Source organism: Argiope bruennichi, chromosome 6 (genome assembly GCF_947563725.1).
Source record: "Argiope bruennichi chromosome 6, qqArgBrue1.1, whole genome shotgun sequence".
Classification (NCBI taxonomy): Eukaryota; Metazoa; Arthropoda; class Arachnida; order Araneae; family Araneidae; genus Argiope; species Argiope bruennichi.
The window spans coordinates 42,704,232-42,727,031 of NC_079156.1; the positions used below are offsets into that span (position 1 = coordinate 42,704,232).

Consider the following 22,800-nt stretch of genomic DNA (forward strand, 5'->3'; position numbering starts at 1 on the left):
TCGTGAGCATTAGGATTTCGTACCAACTTAAAATAAATGTTCCATCATATTCTTTGGTTGGTACAGTTTTAATGTAAAACATTCCAGTGAATGTGCAGGAAAGTGATGATGCTATTAACATTTTGTGTTAATCGACATTTTTAAATGCGTTTTTCAGGTGTTGATGGCTTCTGATTGACGCAATTATTAAATTAGGTTTAAGAATGTAATTGGAATCTGGGAATGGATCTGATTGTTTTTTTCATCTGGTTAATACTTATCAAATATGATCCTTAATACTTGTCTCTAAGTATTATTACTTTTAAGTACAAGGAACATGGTTCTTTGTGGAATAAATAGGAACATTAGGCAAATCTTGATTTTTCATATAACCCTCATTCATTTCACTAAACCCTTTCTTCAATCTTTACCAAACAGCTGAAAGAAGCAACGGAGAGCGGCCAACAACATCCTCTCCAGCCCACAGTGCCACCAGTGACCTCTCCGAGAAACTAGTCTCCCTGACGCTATCTTCCTCTTCCTCTGTGAGTCACAAAATCCCTAGGGATGGGGAGGCTCACTGGGAAAGAAATCACTACCCTAATCAAGCCTTATCTGCCTGGTGCAGCGAAGGAGCGATCCCGAAACAAAAACACCCCGAAGAAGGGAGGCGGAAGAAGGATCGTCTGAGGAACAGATCTGAACCAAGGGAGCACGTTACTTCTCTTCAGGTAATTCTTTATAAGGCCCTTATGTTTTTTTCTTGCAGCTGAAAATCTCTTATCTGATCTTTTATCATTGTGAAATCTTGGTTTATTTAAGTTAACATCAGTTTTGAGAAACATGAAGATTATTTACTTATAATGATTTTTAACCAGGCCTAGATGACCCTCGGCTTGACCATTCATCTTCTTATCTAATTTCCAGTCATACAAAAGAGGGATATTTGAGTTTCAATACATTTTCAACGAATCTCCGATAAAGGATTTTGAACACTTAAGTTCCAACACTGAGATTACACTTCAAGGCTCGGAAACTGGAGGTTCAAGTGTTTGATACTCGTTTCCAAAAAATATCTAACATGTATTACGTGCATGGTATGCGTAAAGTTGTCGAACATCAATGTTTCTTTCGTTAGAGAGGTGAAGTAGTTTAGAATTTTAGTTTAATTTAGTTATATTTTAGCTATATTAACGTCCCGTTTAAAGCAACCTGGGGCTATTTTGGGATGTACCTCGTAATTTTGAACCGCTGTCAGATGAGGAGGACGACGCCTGCCCTATTTCCTCCTCTCCAAACTTCCACACTATAGAGAGAAGAGAAGCACCACAATTCAAAGTTTAAAAGTTCTTCTTAAATTTCGAAAATTTAAATAAAACATGTTTTTCTTAAATTTGAATGAAACTGAAAGCCGAAATTATCCTTTCATTTGAGGTAAATCTTAATAATTTCAATTATTTACCGTTAAAACTAAAAGATATTTAGATGGATGCCCGTTTTGTCTCAAGATATAAGTTTCAAAGCTAAGTCTTCATTTTTCTATCAAAAGAAATAGAAAACCGAATAATTTGCGGCTCTTTTAGAATTCTGTATTATAAATTAGAGAACTCGGAACGCTTAAAAAATGACAAAATATTTCTTTATGCTAAATTGAATTCGTTCTAATTGCGGTTTGATTGGAATATTTCAAAAGCATTATACATCCGTCTAGTAAAATTCAAAGTTTCACGAGTTATATGCATCATTAATGATATAATTATTATTCTAAAACTGTTTTCACTAAATGAAGGAACCCAACACTATTAACAGAATTTTGATATGTCTCTATGCAATCTTCTCTCTCAATTTTCCTTTTTTTAAAACTCTGGGTAGGTGGTTAGATAGCGCCATCTAGAAGGATAGTTGAAAATTAAATAATTATACTTAGATTCCTGTCAACTTCCGCTTTCGTGGCAGTAGTCAAATATCTACCATGCGTGTATTTAGAGCTGTAGTTCTTAAAACTATTGTTTCTGCTTAAAATTTAAACAATGACGCAGGCAAAATATAAAGAAAATATATAACTAAATTTGCACTAGAGATTTAATTACAGGTTTCTTGTGTGTGTGTATATATATATATATATATATATATATATATATATATATATATATATATATATCAAAACTGTTTTGAAAATCTTGCCGCCTTTGGTGACCAGTTTGTTCGCGGGGATTAGAGGTTGCTAAAATCTTCTATTCTTTCTATATCTATAATAGCTTTCTCGGAAAATATTTTTTAACTTTAAATTTAATAGACATGTAACTCATAATATTTTAGAGATCTTACGATGTTCTATTTATTGACCTATTTTCCCTAAAAGTTTCAATCTATACTTTTGTGCGCCCAATTAAATCACGAGAAAAAACAGCATTATGTGCTTTAAAACTTCTCCCTATTGCTTAACTTTGAAATTAAATTTTAATTTAAGCATAAAAAAATTTCAAAAAAATGTATTTAAACCATGTTTTATATTAAAATCTATTCAACATTGGGAAATATAATGCAGGCCAAAATTGTTGAAAATTTTTAGAAAAAGAACATTTTTGAAGCTTGATGAACCGTAACAGCAATTTTATTTTTAAAAAATACTATAAATTTATATATCATTTTAAAGATAATTTAACCGAAAAGTCAATAAAACAGCATTAATAATGGATATTTTTATCGTAACAGCAGTCATAAGAAAGAAAAAGGAAACACAGAAATAGTGACATATACAGATTTTCTTACTTATGCTGCTAATACTTAGTTCGAGTTCTTGAAAATCACCAAAGTTTTAATTCCTCGGCTGTTATAATATGACATACGATTGAATTGTTACTTCAATAAATTATATTTTATTGCTGGGTTACTTTTGTTTAATAAATTTCTTTAACCATTTCCAGAGAGTTTTGATTCTGTTAAAGTTTGGACTATTTCCAGGCTATTGTAGTAGTGAAATAAAATTGCTTTGAAATTAGTTTTTACATATAGTGACGACATGATGCAGAGCTGAATTCTCTTGAAATGTAAATTCTTCATTATCTAGGAAAAAATATAATACAGAAAGTAGAAATTTAGGAATTAGTATTTCATTTATGTAATTTAGGACATTTTTGCTCTCATTAATTACACAAATTCTTCCCATACCTTTATCTGCAATATATCCACAAATAATAACATTAACCCTTTCTAAAACCATGGAATGCATACTTTCCACCAAATTCAAAGCACTTTATATGAAGTTATGTAGATTGACGTAAGTTCTGACACATTAAGACAGAAACTTTGATGCTACAGTTCTTTATTTCACACAAAATGGTGGGTCATAGAGAGATTTTGATACCGTCACTTCAGATCCTACAGTCCCATTTTTTGCTGTCCGGTCATTGTTTGTCAGGTTTTGTCCAATTTAATTTTTTCTATCTTTGCTTCGGATTTTAAAATGGCTTTTTTCATGTATTTTTTGTATTCAAAACGGATTTCTGCAATTGATATCGTATGGTCTTTTTTTTAGGGCAAACTGTTTTAAACAAATTTTATCAGAATTTTAGAATTTTTATTAATAAAAAATGAAGAAGAATTTTGCCATTTTTCAGCGATAACTTTCAAAATTATTATTGCTCAAAAATGAATTATATAATAAAATGATTTTGTAAAGATACCAATTAATAGACTTATGAATTTCTCTTCAATTTTGGCAATTTTTTTAAATATCCTTTTTCCAAATATCCTACAATAGATTACTTTATTGCTTCGAAACTCAAACCGTCTTCATTCTTTCAACAGCTATCTGATCGTTTGATTTTCTTCCATTGTTGAAAGAAAAAGAAGAACAATTCTATTTAATATCTGTGTAGTTCATAAAATGAATAAAAAAGTGAAGTCAGTAATGAACCGCAAATTTACATTTTTTTTATGGCGCCAAGGTGTCATAGGACTTGTCTCTGTCAGAAAGGTTCATGTACACAGTGAATAGAATATATATAAGGCAATTAGAAGTAATAAAGGTTTATTATCTAACAATTTGACAAAGTGCTAGAACATAGAAGGATTTAACTAAAATTGAATATGACCAATATCCTTAGCCAAAGGCGACATCCATATTATACTAGATATTTTGGCGACCAATTGTTTTGTTAGGAATATTGGCTGTTTTAAATATAAATCAAATTTCATATGTGTAAAATTTCAAAATAAAACTTGAAGGATGTTTATTTTCAACTTCGAAAGCATATCTATGGCAAATTTAGTAGTTCTTGGACTAATGGTCTGTCCTATAGAGCACGACATTCCTTATCTGAACATAAATTGCAAAAAATAAGAATTCTTGCCTTCGAATTTCCATGTTATTTTTCGGTGCTGAAGAAATAGACTAGAATGATTTATGAGACGCAAATAGTGTCTTTTTTTTAAAGTTTGAAATTCAAATGCATAAATTCTTTTTCTTCTTCTTTTTTTTTTTTTTTTTTTTGTCGTAAGTCACGAAGATGCGGAAAAAAATTAGGATTTCTTGAGAATATTGAGAGTCCGAGTACCTGTTCTAGCTATGGTGCTGCCTGCCGGTAAATATTCTTTCACTCTTTTTTAAACAGATGTCGAAAAGAGAATCTTCGTGCGTTTGTCTTGAATAAGAGGTTCCGCTCAGACAAAATGTAAACGTTATAAACATGTAAAATGCGTTTCATTACATATGCAATGAACGGCTCAAAGCATCTAAATCCGCTTTATGTCCTGATAAAATCCACTCTTCGAATTCATTCAGCTTTGAAAATGCTTTTTTAAATTATTGGTTTAAGGTCTAAAATAAAGACATCCCTTAAATTAAAATTAGTGCATATACAATGTAGAGTTTCTCAATCACTTGAAACACAAAAAAAAACCACTTTAAAAAACTTGAAAAATAATCGAATTTGGGGAATTGAATGCACCTCCTTTCTTGACATTAAAAAACAAAAAAATTTTACAGCACCGATCGATAAAGCGATGAAGATGGACTATATTGTAGATTTATATATCTACATATTTCAACAACTACATCTCACATTTTTTTTTCATTTAAAATATAACATGGCGCGTTTGCAATAAAGATTAATATTCATTGTTGTAATAACGATATTAAAGTTGTCACTTCTTTTGTTTACCTACTCCCTTGCTTATAACAACGCCCCTTCCGGGTATTTTTTTATTTCGTTTATTGTTGTTGTTGTTTACAAAAGATTTTTTTAAAAATACCACGGGCAGAGAGTTTTTTTCCATAACCAATTTCTCAAATTTTTTTAATGATTTTTTTGGAATGAGTTTTGTCCACCAGTATTTAAATATATATGATGGTCGATAAGTAAAAATTGTGAGATTTGGAGTTATTTATATCGTCCAAACATTCCATATTATCCAAATATTCAATAAGTTGATATAAATATCAAAGAAGGCTTTTGAATAAAGTCTTGACTTCGATGCCAAGAGTCACGGGTTTGAGACACCATACTCCGTACTAGCGATCCGCTGTATGTGCGGGCTCAAACATTTTCTAGTGGTGCTTCTAATCCCACCTTAAGAACCAAATCTAATTAAGCTCCCAAGTTAAGGATTTGTGATGAAGAGATATTATTGTATATTCTATAGATCAAAGCAACTTTAACCTATATACTATCAACGGGATATATACGTCCAAAGAAATAGAATATTAGAATAGAATATAAAATATATAGAAAAAATTCTAAAATCTATCGAATATTGTTCCCACTAGTTCAGAGCTCAGAAAAATCTATAGGTAAAAAAAAAGCTTCATATACCTTGTGCCAACTATGCCTTTCCTTTCACCTCACCTGATGGACTCCTCCCATCGATGATGGGACGTATTTCCTTCGGGGAGGATTGTACCGTGGCCCGTGATGGCTCTTAGGACTCAACCACAGTTCCCGCCAGTGTTGCTGTTACGGCAGTCCGGTCATTCAGTTTTATTGTTTAAATCCGTGTGCTTTCGTGGCGGGTCGGTGAGTCAGTTGGTTGTCTTACCTCACCTGATGGTAATATATAAGTATTCTGTGTAAACAATTCCATTCTTAAAAAATAAATATCTGTAAGATATTTGTGGGGTTTTTGTTTTTTTTTTCTCTCACCTAGAATACCAATGGACCCTAACGATTCAGCTTTATCGTACAAGTGGAACACATTAATCCCATTCTTCTAAATTTAACTTCTATCATAAAATGATTTTAATCAAGTATAAATAATATCAATGGAGCCCAATTGACTCATTCTTATTGAAAAAAAAATGCTCGTATTATAAATGCTACTAATTTTTTTTAATGCTTGGATTTTTGTGGTAAAAATACACATTTCAGAACCATATGTTGTAATTAATAAGAAGAACAGTTACAAAATCTGAAGTTTTAACCTGAAATAAGACGTTAAAATACCACTTTTATATTAAATATAAGCATACAAAAATTCGTGACAAAATTATAATTACTTTTCTTAAAAGGAAATTGTTGTGGGAAACTCTAGAACGTATGTATTAGCAATCCAAATATTGGAAAAACCTATATAATCTGCTTTTCGTGGCTATTAATTTCTTATGTAATGAAAAATAAAATTAATTTATTCTCTATTTCGTCTTTTCGTGCCAAACTGTTATTTAAAAATATTTTTGAGGGAAAAAAAATTGGATTTTGCTAAGAATTGATATGACCGCACTGTCTTGTGTAATTTACTAACTTCAATCTAGAAGAAAATATTTTTCTCACCGATATAACAGGAAGGAAATTACCATTGTTGTAAAATTTTCATCATTTTTCTTTCGTTCAGAGTATTAATAGCTTATGATCACGCGATCTTGCAATACTTCCCATTCATTTCTGAATATATTCGAAATTAATCGAAATCACGAAAAATAAATTCTGTCGAGTGTTCGCCGTTATTTGCAAGTATAGAACTACTATTGATTAAAAAAAAGTGCTGATTCTGTGCATGAGTTTTGTAAAATGATTTCAGTCTCTTTTTCTCATGTTCACTTAAATAGTAATGTCACATGAAGCAAAAGAACGCGCAACTGAAGATGTTGCGATATAAACTATTTTAATTTATAATAAATAAATAAATAGGAATATACTTTAATAAAATAAAACAACATGTATAGAATAAAGATTTATTTTTTTGTTAGATAAGTTTTAGATTTATTGAAATATGAAATTAAAAGTAATAGCTTATTAAAACTGGAGCCTCCTAATATGTACTTATGCCTCATAATATGCGCTGCATAAAATTGGGACCTCATAATAGAATCGCAGGATCCCTAAATGGACATCAGTCAACAGAAAACACCCTGACTATAAGCATTATCTTTTTAAAAATGTAAGGAACATGACAAATTGTAAATTACGATTTAACAGCTTTCATCGCAATATAAGGAAAGTGAATAGGGCTACAGTCAAACAACCTATCTCAACGTTTTCGTTTATTTCTATTTGTATAATACACCTAATATTTCAATTGGCGAACAGCATAAATTCAAATAGAAGTGAGTTAAATATTAATGAGTTCCCTAGAGCCCTTTTATCATGTTAGAATTGTCGGAAAAGCAAAATTGCGAAAAAGATTTGTTGACAATTCTGTTGTTTATCTTGTTTCATAGCCTTGAAACTGATGTTTCATCTTATTTATGATGATGATATGATGAATGATTTGATTGACAAATTATTGATGATTATTGGCACAATAATTTTGATATCAAAATAATTTTTATTAAAAACTGAATTAAAAGTAGCTAGAAGCGCATTTCATATCCTGGAGTAGAATCGTATCAAGAGAAGTGTAATTTTAAATAAACCATTTTATTTCCAGTTTAGTGTTGCCCATTATGGATTGCTAAACTCTATACAGTTCTGATCTGAATGAGTTGATTTGAGATCGCACGAAAAATGGACAAAGATTGAATAGTTTATTAAACTAGCAGATATGGTTTCCCCGAAACTTTCTTGGATACTCTCTAATAAACTTGTCATCCAGAGAATGCTTTGCATGGCATTGGCGTACAATAGTTAAATAATATTAACTTTTGGCTTGAATTTAGCATTTTTACTGAATCTATCGTGTCATTCTTGGCGAGTTTTTTGGCGATTAATCTCTTACATGTCTTTACTAGTACAGGTATTTACAATATAGATGCTAAATCTGTGTATTGAGTTTTATTTATCTAACTCTCTTCGCTTTGAAGTTATCATACTAACTTATGTTCGAACAGCCGTACAGAAGAACGTTTTTTGAAGATTCTACTCAAAATCTGACAGAAATCTGAAATTTGATGTATAGACCGTGTACTAAATTTCCACTGTCTAGTTCAAATTATCTTTTGTGAATTATCTTTGTCACAAACAGGCAGACATTTTCCAGAAATGTATTTTTTGAAGTCAGAAAAGTCTGAAACGTGAAGATTCGCCACAATCTCGAATTAGAATTTTTTTGACAATTACTATACTTTCTTTATACTACGTATACGAAAAAGTAAAACAGACCTCGTAATATACATTGCATAGGTCCATAAAAAATATAAATCCACCAATACTCATCTGCCAACAGAAAATATCCAGACTATATTGTTACAAACCTGTAATTTTGCTTCCCAGCACGACTAGTGTCATCGTAAGAAAGACCGTTGTAAGATCGGTCCTGTGCATGCTGAGCGGGTGCTGCGTCAATAACCTCAGAGCTTGGCGACCATTTGGCGACTAATTTGGCGAGTTTGGCGACTAAATGGATGATACTGGAAAGTTCGAGAACTTTCACGATCCATCCGCTAAGACCCGAGATACACCCAGGTACGTCCTGATTGGTATGGAAGATTCTAGTCCCGCCTCTCGGAATTATAAAAGACAGGCACTCTGAAGCTGTAGGGAAGTCGTGTGAGAGAGTAGTCGGAGTAGCCGACAAGTAACAGGATTAGAGGATTAGACAGCAAGCAAGCTGCTGAACTAGCGATTAAATGCGCTGCATTATTACGATTGATTGGCGGTATTTGTAGAAGAAAAATTTTGTAACAATATACATTTTGTTAAAATCTGTATCAACATTCGTTGCAATGTTTATAAAGAGATTTCTTATATGAAAAGCAAATTATTTCGATCACCAAAAAAGATATCTAATAGAATACATATCTGTTATTTTAGTAAAAATTGATACTGCAGGGATAAATTACAATAATTTAAAAACCACTTATAAATAACTAATAGATATAAAAGTTATAAAGAAAATAACAGATAGTTATTTATCTTTATTGTCAATTTGTGAAAAATATCTTGAAGGTAACCAAAGACCAAAATATCCTTTACATAAATCAAACCAAAACAATCTTCGCATAACTGTAGGATACAGAAGCTGAAATAGTTTAACTAAACTACAATTGCTTACATATACGATAAAATGAAATGCGTGGGTGTGTTTAGGATTCATTCTACCCCAGTTTTATCAGGATCTGAAAAATCTTTCCTGAAAAATCCTGAGAAGGAATTCTGTTCATATTTATGATATGAAATATTTGTCGAAATCCACGACGCGATCGTCGAAATATGGCAGATCAGAATGTACTTTTTCTAGCTGAAAATGCATTCATAATAAATGAAAAATCTTTCTGTTGCAAACAGAATCCTGGAAATCGAAAATGAATTGAAGGGGCGTTTTCAGTAATATTGGGACCAACATGTATTATTGATATTTCATTTCATGATAGAATATTTGATATGCGATATTCATACCAAAACCTTCAAGGCTTTTAGCTATATGAAAGAAAATATAATTTTTCCAGGTTACTTTGAAATTTATAATGTTCTTCAGACAGTTCCTTTAATTTATGTATTTTTAGCTCATCATGTAATCTTTAGTCAATATTTTCTTTATTATTAAACGCATAAGAATGAAAAATAGTAAAATTTCATGATTTTATAACATTTTATGAATTTTAAAATTTATAACATTTTTATATTGTAGTGAAATTATTAAGTAAAACCATTTCTTTTTATTTTTATTTTCTCTTATATGAAATATACAAAGGGAAAGAATTGAAAAACTGTCATTCAGATGTGCACGAATTCCCGTCCTTGATGGTTTCCCACCAAGATATTATTTTCCCAAAATATGTTTCTTTCAGAATCTTTTGATATTCAATACTTTTACTGCGTATTAGCCGCTTTTGACGACCATCTGGTCGGACGGAATTACTGGTTGGGTTTAAATTCCATCAAGACATATACATTAACTGATGTTCTAATTTACGCACCAAAGTATTTTTAAGTACCAAATTATGGCAGTTATTAAAGCCGTATCATATATATATGCTCTACTTACTGTGTATATAGAGACCAGCTCCATAAACTTCATGTTTTAAAGGCCATCAAAGGCCTTTTAGAACTTTGAGCTTGTGGATAATCTAATTCATTCTAATGTCTTTGTGGTAATGTAATTTCACTTTCAGATTCGTCATGCAAATTGCTCAGTTAATTAGTAGAATCTGTCCTCCAGATTCTACTAATTCCAAGGATGACAGAAAATCACGTGACTAAATATTTGAAAAGAGTTTCAGTTTCGTTGCATCAAAGAATTCTGTTGTTAAAGATTATGGGAAAAAAATCTCTTAACGAATTCTCACAATTTAAGAAAAAAATTGTAAGGCAATTAAATAAATATTATTAAAAAGATAATTCTTTGAAATTTTATAATAGTGTAAAAATCTATTTTTTGAGCAATAATATATGTGGGAGTTATCTTGGAAAAAGCCAAAATTTCACTTTAATTTTAATCAATTAGAATTTATAATTAATTTTTTAAAGAATATCTCCATTCTACACGTTGCCAATCGTCACAGTATATTTGTGCCAAATTTGGTACATTTAAGGCAAATGGTCTGGTTTGGAGAGCACTAACAAACTTGCACACTCTTCCTCCTTTATTTATTAATGGTGTAGAATTTTTCTACACAAATATTCGTGTATTTAGTGTGCGTAAATGCTTGTCCAGAAATAAAAAGAAATAGGAACCGTATGGGAAATGCTCTCTTTGATGAATTTATACTGTTTGCAAAAGGGATTTTTTATTTATTTTCAATTGAATAATCCTCAAAGATTATTTAAAAAAATAGCTCTAAAATACAGAGTGGTAACAAAACCCATTAGGAAACTGATAATTTTACAAAAAAATTAATTGAAATCAAGAAATAATTTGAAAAATGATTCAATATATAGGGAAATCATCAAGTCACCTTTTAGAGATAACATCCCTCAGGTATACTGATTGAGCTAATAATTTTAACATTGGTTCCTTTTTCCAGTATTCATGTAGTTCGAATTTGACTAAAGAATTTCTTGATAAAGAGAATGCATTAGAACTGAATTGTGTAATCTAATTTAATTTCTGATTTATCGGGGCCTTTCTATTTTTTTCCTTTGTTAAAATGTCTTCGAAAAAGGCAATAGCAGACTGGTAACCCTAGCAGAATCATTGTTTTTGAGAAATGCTTTTCTGAAAAGGTTCAATGCTGTATCGACCAAAATTGAATGCTGACTGAAGGCTTTAAATCCTTGGGATTGGGTGAATTAAAAGCTGTTCGAACTTTTGCTTGACTTTTTTTACAAGATGGAATATATTTTAACCCAATTCGAAAAATTAATTATTAAAATCAGACAGGTTCATGCATTTATACATTCATTCATTGGCAATGTTATACATACAATATCATACATTTTTTCATTCATTGGCAATGTTGTGAGCTAATGCTAAACGAGTAAATAAGAAAATACAAAAAATATGCAAGCCAGAAAGTATTATCAAACTGTTGATACTGTTTTGATTAAGATGTAAACTGTGTGGTGCCATGAATTTTGTTTTTCACTACAGTAGATGCTATTTCTTTTTTTTTATTTAATATAAGTGAATAAATTGTTTTTTAATATAATAAAATATATTATTTGATATTTTATTCTAATTTCGAAGCTGAATAAGTGATGGGGTTTTATATATCTCATTATGAAAATTATTAAAATAATAAGATAAGCAAATTATTTTTATATTAACTTTATTAGCCTTAATATTAATATATTATATATATTAATATATTTATAATTAATTTTTAACATTATTATATAATGTTTATTAATTTATTAATATTGCATTATTTATTTCCTCTCATATAAAGTTCTTTTTTCATTAAATTCAATAGAAAATGATATAGAAACAAAATTATTTTCTTAAGATGATATTGAATTGTTATTACGGATTAAATGAGTCTTGAAATAATAACATTGAAGTGTTATTATGTCTATTCTTACTTATAATAACATTTTATGGTAAATAATTGGAATTATCGTTTCTGTTTTTATTATTTTCAATATTAATAATTATGTTCAACTTGGATTTTTATTTTCTTTAAAGTCATGTATCTGAAAGAAATAAACTGCTTTACTCAACATTGTGTTAGACAGCATTAACTATAAACATATCGGATCACCAAATATGCATCATTTAATAGTTTCTGCTCCAGTCTGCATATGTTTTGGTTCTATATCATATATACATATATCTTTGACCATTTCGAGATATGTATTTTATGAACCATTTAAAAATTTTATTACTTTCTAAAAATAGTTTATATTATTTTCTCTAAAAGTTCCTAAACAGTTTTCAATGTCTTCACAGTTTTCTCGAGCAGAGCGCTCAAAATCAAGATCTAAAAGTCGCAGCCCAGAGAACAAACTCAGTGATGAAGAAACGGGTCCTTGGTTCCGAGGCAGAGCCCCTGCGCCCCTCTGCTCCCACTGTGGGGGCCACGCACCTCCCCGATCAGCCCCGCCCGACTGGGACAGGGGTTATCCACGATTCTGGGAGGGTCATGGTTCACACCAGCCGATGATGTGGCGCCAGAGGGAATACAGGGATCCAGTCATGGGTTACAGTGGTCATGGACGATATTCGGGCTCATCATATTCCGGAAGTCATTATCATGTACCAAGATCGTGGTCTTCTGACTCGTCCAGTGCGGGTCCTGCTGCCATGGCCTTGGAAATGGAAATGTACCCAGATGAGGATGAGGATGCAGGTATGTAGATTCCTGTTGAATTTCCTATGAATAATTCGTTCTTTCGTATACACAATTGATTGCATATAATTTCTTTAACCCTTTCTAGGACCGTGGGAAGTATGCTTCCCACCAAATTTATCAATCTTTGTGTGAAATTATGTAAGTTGGCATAAGTTCTGACACATTTTTTTAGTAAAGTCAGAAACTTAGAGGCTTCAGTTCTTTATCTCAGACAAAATGATGTGTCTTGATTTGTTACTTAATTATTAATTAACCAAATTAATGAATCAATCAAATTAAATTTATCTAATAAGCTAAATGAATCCCTTTTCTTATTCTAATTTCAAGCCTAAAAATATTTTAACATAATATGACTAGAAAAAAATGGCCCTTTAAAGGGTTAATTTGCAAATAATATGCACAATAATATACGTTTGTAAATAATATAGATTTCCGCGATTTATCGATCATACGAAAAAATATCGTTTAAAAGAAAGATTTGAAAGAAGAAAAAAATTGATTCCTAAAGTATTTTGTAACTACAATTACAGTTTTGTGTCAAATTTTTGTTTCAATCGGTTGAAAAACACAAATTCTATTTTAGGATATTATTAAAATATGCCATGGATTTATCGCCAAATAATTAGCCAAAAAAGACGATAGTAACTAGGCTAAATTCATGCCAAAATTAATATTTCTTAACTATTTTACGCCAATACCATGTAAGGGGTTCTCTGGCATGACAAGCTTATTAGAGAATATGCGAGAAAGTTTTGACAGACTACTTCACTAGTTACTTTATCGTATAAGTAGTACAGAGACAATATAACAATCATCCAAAAATTCAAAATTTTGAAGAATCTCCACATTTTAGATCTCCATGAGTTAGAAGAACACCGCCCGTCCGTCTGTCTGTTTGTGACAAAGATAACTCACCAACGCTTTTAGTTATTTAGTAAGACGATTGAAATTTGATGTGCAGTCTTTACACTTAATGTGTACATTTGTTTCAAATTTTGAGTAAAATCTTTTTAGAAGAAGTTTGCCTGATCTGTTGTTCAAATATAAATTAACATGATAATTACAAAATGAATAGTGATAAATAGGTAAAATTTGGTGCACAGATTTAACCTCTATAGTGTAGATATCTATAAAATTTTGAACTAAATCTAACAACGGGTTGATTGTCTATCAGTCTGTCTGTAATTTCAGAAACATATAAACATGATCATTCAAAAATTCAATGACTTAAATATATCAAATTTGGTATGGATTTTATGACTACAAGAGCAGTTTTGTATTAAATTTTTGCCCTAATCGGTTGAGAAATCCTGTCTAAAGTACAAATTTGATTTTCGCATACTTTTGATCGCATGCCAGAGATTGATCGCCAAAATACTCGCCAAGGATGACACGAGAGATTCAGTGAGAATGCTAAATTTCCGCCAAAAGTTAATATTTCATAACTGTATGCTAATGTCATACAAGGCGTTCTCCGGCATTTTTTATTATAGTTTGTTTTTATAGTTTATAAATAGTATGCAAGAAAATTTGGGGAAGCCATTCCAGCTGGTTTGCAGCATGCTGCTTTTTCTATAAATAAAAATACTATTAGTAGAATAAGGCTTAGAATGTTCGTTATGACTTCCTCAATTTAGAAACACAAATCTAAGACGAAGAAACATATTTTTTCACATCTGAAAGGAAAATTTCTTTTTCTCATCGTTTATAGTATCACAAAAATAAAGGCTTATTGCTGTGAAAATTGTGCTTTTTCCTTCAAATAGCTGAACTTAATAAAAGATTATAGTATTCTTGGTTACCAGAGTGACTACCTTCATTTTATAATCTTAAGTAATGCACCGCGCTAGCAATTTTAGATCAACCTAGTGCTTTGAATTATAAACCTTTAATAAATCACAGCTTCTTGACAAATGCGAAGCTGGTTTCATTTTCGTTCTTTACTTGCAAATGGCAGCTATTTATCTTCATTCCTTCGCATTGATTCATAAACAAGATGGCATTAAGATTCAATAAGTATGGGCGAAAAATTCTTAAAATTCCACCGGAATTCCTAATCATCTTATCAAATCATATAACTCAGAATTATGTTTAATCGGAATTTTTTTTAAATAATAAAATGTATTAGATAACATAGTAAATAACTTTTTAAAATAAATTTTAACAGCTAATAAATTTATATTAAAGTAGACCTAATTCGCTTTCCTATTATTATTGGATAAATGAAAACTTATTTGACCTAATTATTAATGATTAATTAAAAATCTGAAAGGAACAAAAAAAAATCTGTTTTAAAACTTCAGCAACATTATTTTAATGATTTTCCTAGAAAGATTAAATATATATTTTAGATGAAAAGAACGATGCATTCAACTGTAAAACTTATTTGTATAAAATAAAGAAGAAATTAAAAACACACAGCGACTTTTTTTTCATTAAAAAGACTTTCTGCACAATGGAATATCCTTATACCACATATTCGATTTTCTGAAAGCTTTCATTATTTCGGTCTTTTTCTTTATTATTCTTTCACATGCATAGACAAATTTATTAGCAAATTAATATTCTAAATGCGAAGACTTTATTTTAAGTCTAATAAAGGAGAAAATAGAATTACTTAACGGCCTATTTGTGTTTGGATTTTATTTTCGGGATTTGCTTTTAATATATATTCGGTCTCCGGATAGATTTTATACTTCTTCCTTTTTTTCTTCCTTTTTTTTTAAATATTATTTTTGAAAAAATGTGTAAATTATTTCGATATTCTTAATTGTATTTCTATTGTTCTTTAACGAGACTGGAAACTAGTACAGCTTTCTGTTTACATTTATAAAATCTTATCTTGATAAAAAGATGAGAGATTAAAGATTAAAATAACTTTTACTGCACAAAATCTTTTACTTGTCTTTAAAAATAACTTGTTTTAATAAAAATAACTTGCTGTATGTGGTAAGGTAAGAAATGAATTTTTAAAAAAAATGTTCGAAAATAGTTATATTTTTGAATATCTGCATAAAAAGATTGGAAAAACATTTAAGAAGCCAAAATATACCAAATAAGGGATAAACGTTTTTTTTTTTAATTTTAAAATTGGGCTTTTTGACCAAAAAGAAGTATAAAGCAAAATGGTCTACTTTATATATTTATCAAATGATTGGATTAAAATTTTCCAGATAGCTAAGAAATGTATTATGTAATTCCCGAACTAAAAAATAAGTTGTATTTCTATCCATTCTTTAAATATTGGGGTTCAACTGATAAATAACTCAAAGTTTTCAATTTTTTTCACATTGTGAAACACTAAAACAACTATAAAATATATCTAAATGTACAGATTACTTATTCTCAAGTACAGGTATTACAAAACGCACTGAAACATGACTGTATCAAATTCGAACAAAAAAATATGCATTAGAGTTTAATTTATGACATTTTTCGTAAGAAAATTCTATGAAAAGCCAAAATTTGAGAAAAAGCATCCAAAAATGTAAAATAGCATTAGAATGTTTGCAAAATCAAATACAAAAACCAGTGTAACGTCCCAAACAATAAACCTAGAAACAACATTTTAAAGGCTTTATAAAGAAACCTGTTCAAACATTAATAATATTAAATAAAAAAAAATGTTACTTTTGCAAAAAAAATCGACTTTTCAACGTAGCCACTTACCTTAATCATATTTGAAACTGTACTAGTGTCTAATATCATGTTCCTTTCTGGAATCGCCTTAAGAGTTTTGGCAGTAAATTTGAAATGATGGATCATTTTTAGAGTCACTATGTTGTTTTAATAAAATCTCCCCTTTTTTTAATGAAATAATTTTCATTCCTTACGCAGGAGTTTATTCTGAATACAGAAACTCCTAATTATTTCGTTAAAGTTTATTCTTCAATTTATAAAATCCTATATTTATTTAATAAAATATTTTTCATCCTTTTCGTAGGAGTTTATTCTGAAACCTATAGAGCTTCGTCGTGGATATACATTTCAGACGCGGACGAACTTGCTGTCTGGAAGCAACATATGGAACCGAGAGGTAAGAAACTTTCCTTTAATTACTTACTTCCAAAATATTATTTTCCATTATTTAATCAGTGAACAATGATTCATATGGTTTTAACTTCACTCAAAAACAATTTGTAGAGCTTTAATGCTTTATTTCGTGGTTTTAAACTTTCACAAAAAAAAATTGCTTAGTACTAAGAATTGTTTTTGTTTGTTTGTTTAGAGGATATTCTATATTTATCCAGATAGATAACTTTAATTTAATTACTTATTTCCAAAATCTTACTTCCCATTATTTAACCTGTGAGCAATGATTCATACGGTTTAAAGTTAACTAAAAAACAATTTATAGTATTTGAATACTTTATTTCCTGGTTTTAAACTGGTTTCACCAAAAAAATTGCTTAGTACTAAGAATTGTTTTTGTTTGTTTGTTTAGATGATATTCTATATTTATCCAGATAGATAACTTTCCTTTATTTACTTATTTCTAAAATCTTATTTCCTGTTATTTAACCTGTGAGCAATGATTCATACGGTTTAAAGTTAACTAAAAAACAATTTATAGTATTTGAATATTTTATACCCTGGTTTTAAACTTGTTTCACCAAAAAAAAATTGTATAGTACTTAGAATTTTGTTTGTTTGTTTGATTAGATGATATTATATATTTATCCAGATAGATGACTTTCCTTTATTTACTTATTTCCAAAATCTTACTTCCCATTATTTAACCTGTGAGCAATGATTCATGCGGTTTAAAGTTAACTAAAAAACAATTTATAGTATTTGAATATTTTATACCCTGGTTTTAAACTTGTTTCACCAAAAAAAAAAATTGTTTAGTACTAAGAATTTTGTTTGTTTGTTTGTTTGTTTAGATGATATTATATATTTATCCAGATAGATAACTTTCCTTTATTTACTTATTTCCAAAATCTTACTTCCCATTATTTAACCTGTGAGCAATGATTCATACGGTTTAAAGTTAACTAAAAAACAATTTATAGTATTTGAATATTTTATACCCTGGTTTTAAACTTGTTTCACCAAAAAAAAAAATTGTTTAGTACTAAGAATTTTGTTTGTTTGTTTGTTTAGATGATATTATATATTTATCCAGATAGATAACTTTCCTTTAATTACTTATTTCCAAAATCTTACTTCCCATTATTTAACCTGTGAGCAATGATTCATACGGTTTAAAGTTAACTAAAAAACAATTTATAGTATTTGAATATTTTATACCCTGGTTTTAAACTTGTTTCACCAAAAAAAAAATTGTATAGTACTAAGAATTTTGTTTGTTTGTTTGTTTAGATGATATTATATATTTATCCAGATAGATAACTTTCCTTTATTTACTTATTTCCAAAATCTTACTTCCCATTATTTAACCTGTGAGCAATGATTCATACGGTTTAAAGTTAACTGAAAAACAATTTATAGTATTTGAATATTTTATACCCTGGTTTTAAACTTGTTTCACAAAAAAAAAATTGTTTAGTACTAAGAATTTTGTTTGTTTGTTTGTTTAGATGATATTATATATTTATCCAGATAGATAACTTTCCTTTAATTACTTATTTCCAAAATCTTACTTCCCATTATTTAACCTGTGAGCAATGATTCATACGGTTTAAAATTAACTAAAAAACAATTTATAGTATTTGAATATTTTATACCCTGGTTTTAAACTTGTTTCACCAAAAAAAAAAGGCTTAGTACTAAGAATTTATCACATTTTTATTTGTTTATTTCATATTCTATATTTATCCGGATAGATAACTTTCCTTTAATTACTTATTTCCAAAATCTTACTTCCCATTATTTAACCTGTGAGCAATGATTCATACGGTTTAAAGTTAACTAAAAAACAATTTATAGTATTTGAATATTTTATACCCTGGTTTTAAACTTGTTTCACCAAAAAAAAATTGTTTAGTACTAAGAATTTATCATATTTTTTATTTGTTTATTTCATATTCTATATTTATCCGGATAGATAACTTTCCTTTAATTACTTATTTCCAAAATCTTACTTCCCATTATTTAACCTGTGAGCAATGATTCATACGGTGTAAAGTTAACTAAAAAACAATTTATAGTATTTGAATACTTTATTTCCTGGCTTTAAACTGGTTTCACCAAAAAAAAATTGTTTAGTACTAAGAATTTATTATATTTTTTATTCGTTTACTTGATATTCTATATTTATCCAGATAGATAACTTCCCTTTAATTACTTTACTTCTAAAATCGCATTTTTCGTTATTTAACCTGTGAGTGGTGATTCCCACGATTTCAACTTAACTAATAAACAATTTATAATACACGGATACTTTATTTCCTGGTTTTAAACCTATTTCACCAAAAAAAAAAAATGCTTAGTACTAAGAATTTTAGTTATTTTTTAATTTGATATTCTATATTTATCCGGATAAACAGTGGCATAAAACGTTACGATTTTCAAATTGCCCCCGAATACTTGCAGCAAGCATCAAAATACATCGAATAAAGCATCCAAAATACAAATTATTAAACTGAAAAATTTCTCAATAACAATATATCAAAAACTGCAAATTCAGGCATCCATTTGAATGAATGAATGCATATTTCTTCACCCTATAGGTAAAAAAGTTTCCTAAAAATCAACAGCTTCCTTTTCAGAAAACTCAAATCAATAATATTTAGATTATTGGCGATGGCCTTTGGCGCCAAATTGGCTCGAAGGAAATATTGGCAGTGCTTAATTTAAATTGAATCTCTTATGCACAACTTGATGTTCATGATCTCATAATAAAGGAGTTTGTCTAATGATTTCTTAGTTTCGCGACATCAAAGTGCCATTAAAAACTTAAGAGACTGAGTAATCTAATTCAAATTATGCGTTGTCTTCTGCAGTAATGTAATTTCACTTCCTGATTTCTCATGTAAATTTCTCAGGTAATTTACAGAATATTTCTACGTTAGCTTTTAACGGGAGAAAATCACGTAATGAAATACATGAGGAAACAATCAGAGAGATTTGAATATTATTCCAAAGTAAATATATGTTGAAAATTATATAATGATATTTTTAAAGAAATGTTCGAAATGTAGGAAAAAACTTTAAACTATTAAATTTGTGTTATTAAAAATTATTTTTACTTTCCTGTATAGTAAATAAATAAAGAGAAAGTTAACAATCATCAAAATAATTCAGACTCTAGATTTTAAAGAATGCAGAGAGAAAAATAAATTTTTGGAATGATGTCTCTTTGTCTGTTAGTCTGTTAAGAAGATAACTGACTAACTTTTTTAATGGTTGAATGAAATTTACCAATTAAAACAACTTTTCTCGACTCTAAATTTGTAGCATTCGATCAAATTTTGAAGGAAATTTATTCAGAGGTAATCTGTTCTGTCCGGCTGTTTGAATATAAATTAATATAATAACCATAAAATTAAGAGAAATAGATAGAGAAACTTTGGTGCTCAGATTAAGAATCTAAAGTGTAGATTTTTATTTATGTGGAATCAATTCCATCAAGGGGATTGACTCTTTCAAAAAATACAAACTAGACTATTTCACAAAATCATCTGACTATTCAAATAGTACAGATGATAACTTAAAAATTCGATATATCGCGATTATTTAAATTTATGAAATTTGGTTCCTGATTTTATAAAAATAATTGCATTTCTGTGTTAAATTTTGTTTTTAATCCGTCATTTGCGTATTAATTGTATCTCAACAACTAACCGCCAAAAAAATCGCAAAATATAGTACACAAATGAGCTCTTTCATAAATGCTATTCACCATTGGCATACGATTTAAAATACATAAGTACATTTATTAGAAAATAAGAAAGAAAGTTTGAAGGAGACCCCTATCGTTAGTTTCAATTTTAAAATGGTGTAGAAATAAACTGCGCTTATATTTTGGATGATTTTGGAAATCATAGTGAAAAGTGAAAATTTCGCTTAAATTTTAATTAATTTTATATTTTAAAAATTGCTTCAAAGTGCACATTCTCACTTTTAAAATAAACTCGATCCCCAAATTCGATCGTTTTAAGCTAAATGGTCTGTTACGTAGAATACGTAGAATTATGTTTAATGTATTTTATAAATTTTTAATGCTTCACAATTTAATTTGTATTGTAAAATGTAATGTGTCTTTCTGTTTCTTATCCTGAACCAATATGCGTTCTCTCTAGAGGACCCTTTGTTGTTTGCAAGTGTTCAATGTCATCAAGTGTCGTTTGTTCTTTCGTGCTAGGTGAAGTTGCTCTTCGGATGCCCCACCAAGTTTCCCATTTCTCGGATAATTATTAAATATATAGTTCTCTTTTGAACATTGGTATCTTTTATTTACAATCAGGGGCGGATTAAACCTTCCAGAAGCCCTTAGTCAACGTTAATCTCGAAGTCCCTTTTCTACTTCCTAAATTTTCAACACCAAACATTTTTCATCCATTTCAATTTAATCTTTACATGAGTAGTTTTCAGTAGTTAAAACTAAATTTTAAGAAGTACAGTATAATCTGAGTATCCGGTTCGCAATTATCTGGCTTCCGTACTATCCAGCCTAGTTTCCTTTCATTGTAATTAAATTAGAAAGGCAAGGCTTGCATTAGAAACATTGTCACGGCATTGGAAGCGGGCTTCTGTTACGATCCTCTTACGCGTCGTGTGCAAAATAAAAGTTGTGACAGGAAAAGAGCAGTTTTCTGCTCGTTGTTCATTATTTCGTCAGTGTGCAGTGGACATCAATTGCCGCCGCTGTTTCTAATTATAACTGCTCAGTGCACACAGTATTCATAAATTGTTCTTCGGGTATCCTTAGTATTTCTTAAGCGTACCACAGTGAAGATTTCAAAATGAGTGATAAACGAAAAAACGTTGCAATGACTATGGAGGTGAAATTACTCACTATACAGCGACTAGACATTGGTGTAACAGCAAAAACCGGCAACTGCTTCTGTGATTCACTGGGCCGCGATCACATTCTACTTGTCTTGAAGTAAACAGAGGAATGACTACTCAGTAAGAAGTGAGAAAATATGTATTATAACAGTGAGTTTTGGTATTAAAACTTTCTTTTGATATTTGTGGGCAAAGAAATGAATTTGTGGTGAATAGCATATAATCCAGTTAACAACTACGCTACATGAGCATATGCCTTTGTATTCTGGTTATGTTACTGGACTGCGAACCAGAAGGTCCCAGGTTCTATTCTAGAGGCATCTCAATCCTAAATTGGTGACCTCGAACGATGAACCTTCAACCTTCGTACAGCTGTTGTGGCGCCATTTACCCACAGGAAACCAAAGTTGTCAGACTCACTTGACGCAGCAATCCAAAACACGCTCGCCATAACGCTTGGCGCTACTCAAATGGGTACAGGCGCATTTGAATCAACAGCTTAATACATCCCCACTCAACGCCATTTCGTTCGTCTCACCTCCGACTCACTGGAGGGAGAGTCTGTGGTGAATAGCTTATAAGCCAGTTAACAACTACGTTACCTGAGCAATTGCTTTTGTATCGTGGTCATGTTACTGGACTGCGAACCACAAGGTCCCAGGTTCTATCCTCGCGCATCTCAATCCCTAATTATTGGTGACCTCGAACGATGAACTTTCAACCTTCGTACAGCTGTGTGACGCCATCTACCCACAGAAAACCAAAGTCGTCAGACTCACTTGACGCAGCAATCCAAA

General features: G+C 30.0%; 1 protein-coding gene across 1 annotated transcript in view; it reads left to right on the top strand.

Annotated features, from left to right (window-relative positions):
• LOC129971726 (uncharacterized) overlaps positions 1-22,800 on the top strand; it is a 109,103-nt gene that overhangs the window by 34,839 nt on the left and 51,464 nt on the right. The window contains exons 11-13 of the mRNA XM_056085703.1: positions 418-710; positions 12,685-13,084; positions 17,031-17,123. Of these exons, the coding sequence (XP_055941678.1) occupies positions 418-710; positions 12,685-13,084; positions 17,031-17,123 (786 nt within the window). The remainder of the gene's footprint in view (positions 1-417; positions 711-12,684; positions 13,085-17,030; positions 17,124-22,800) is intronic.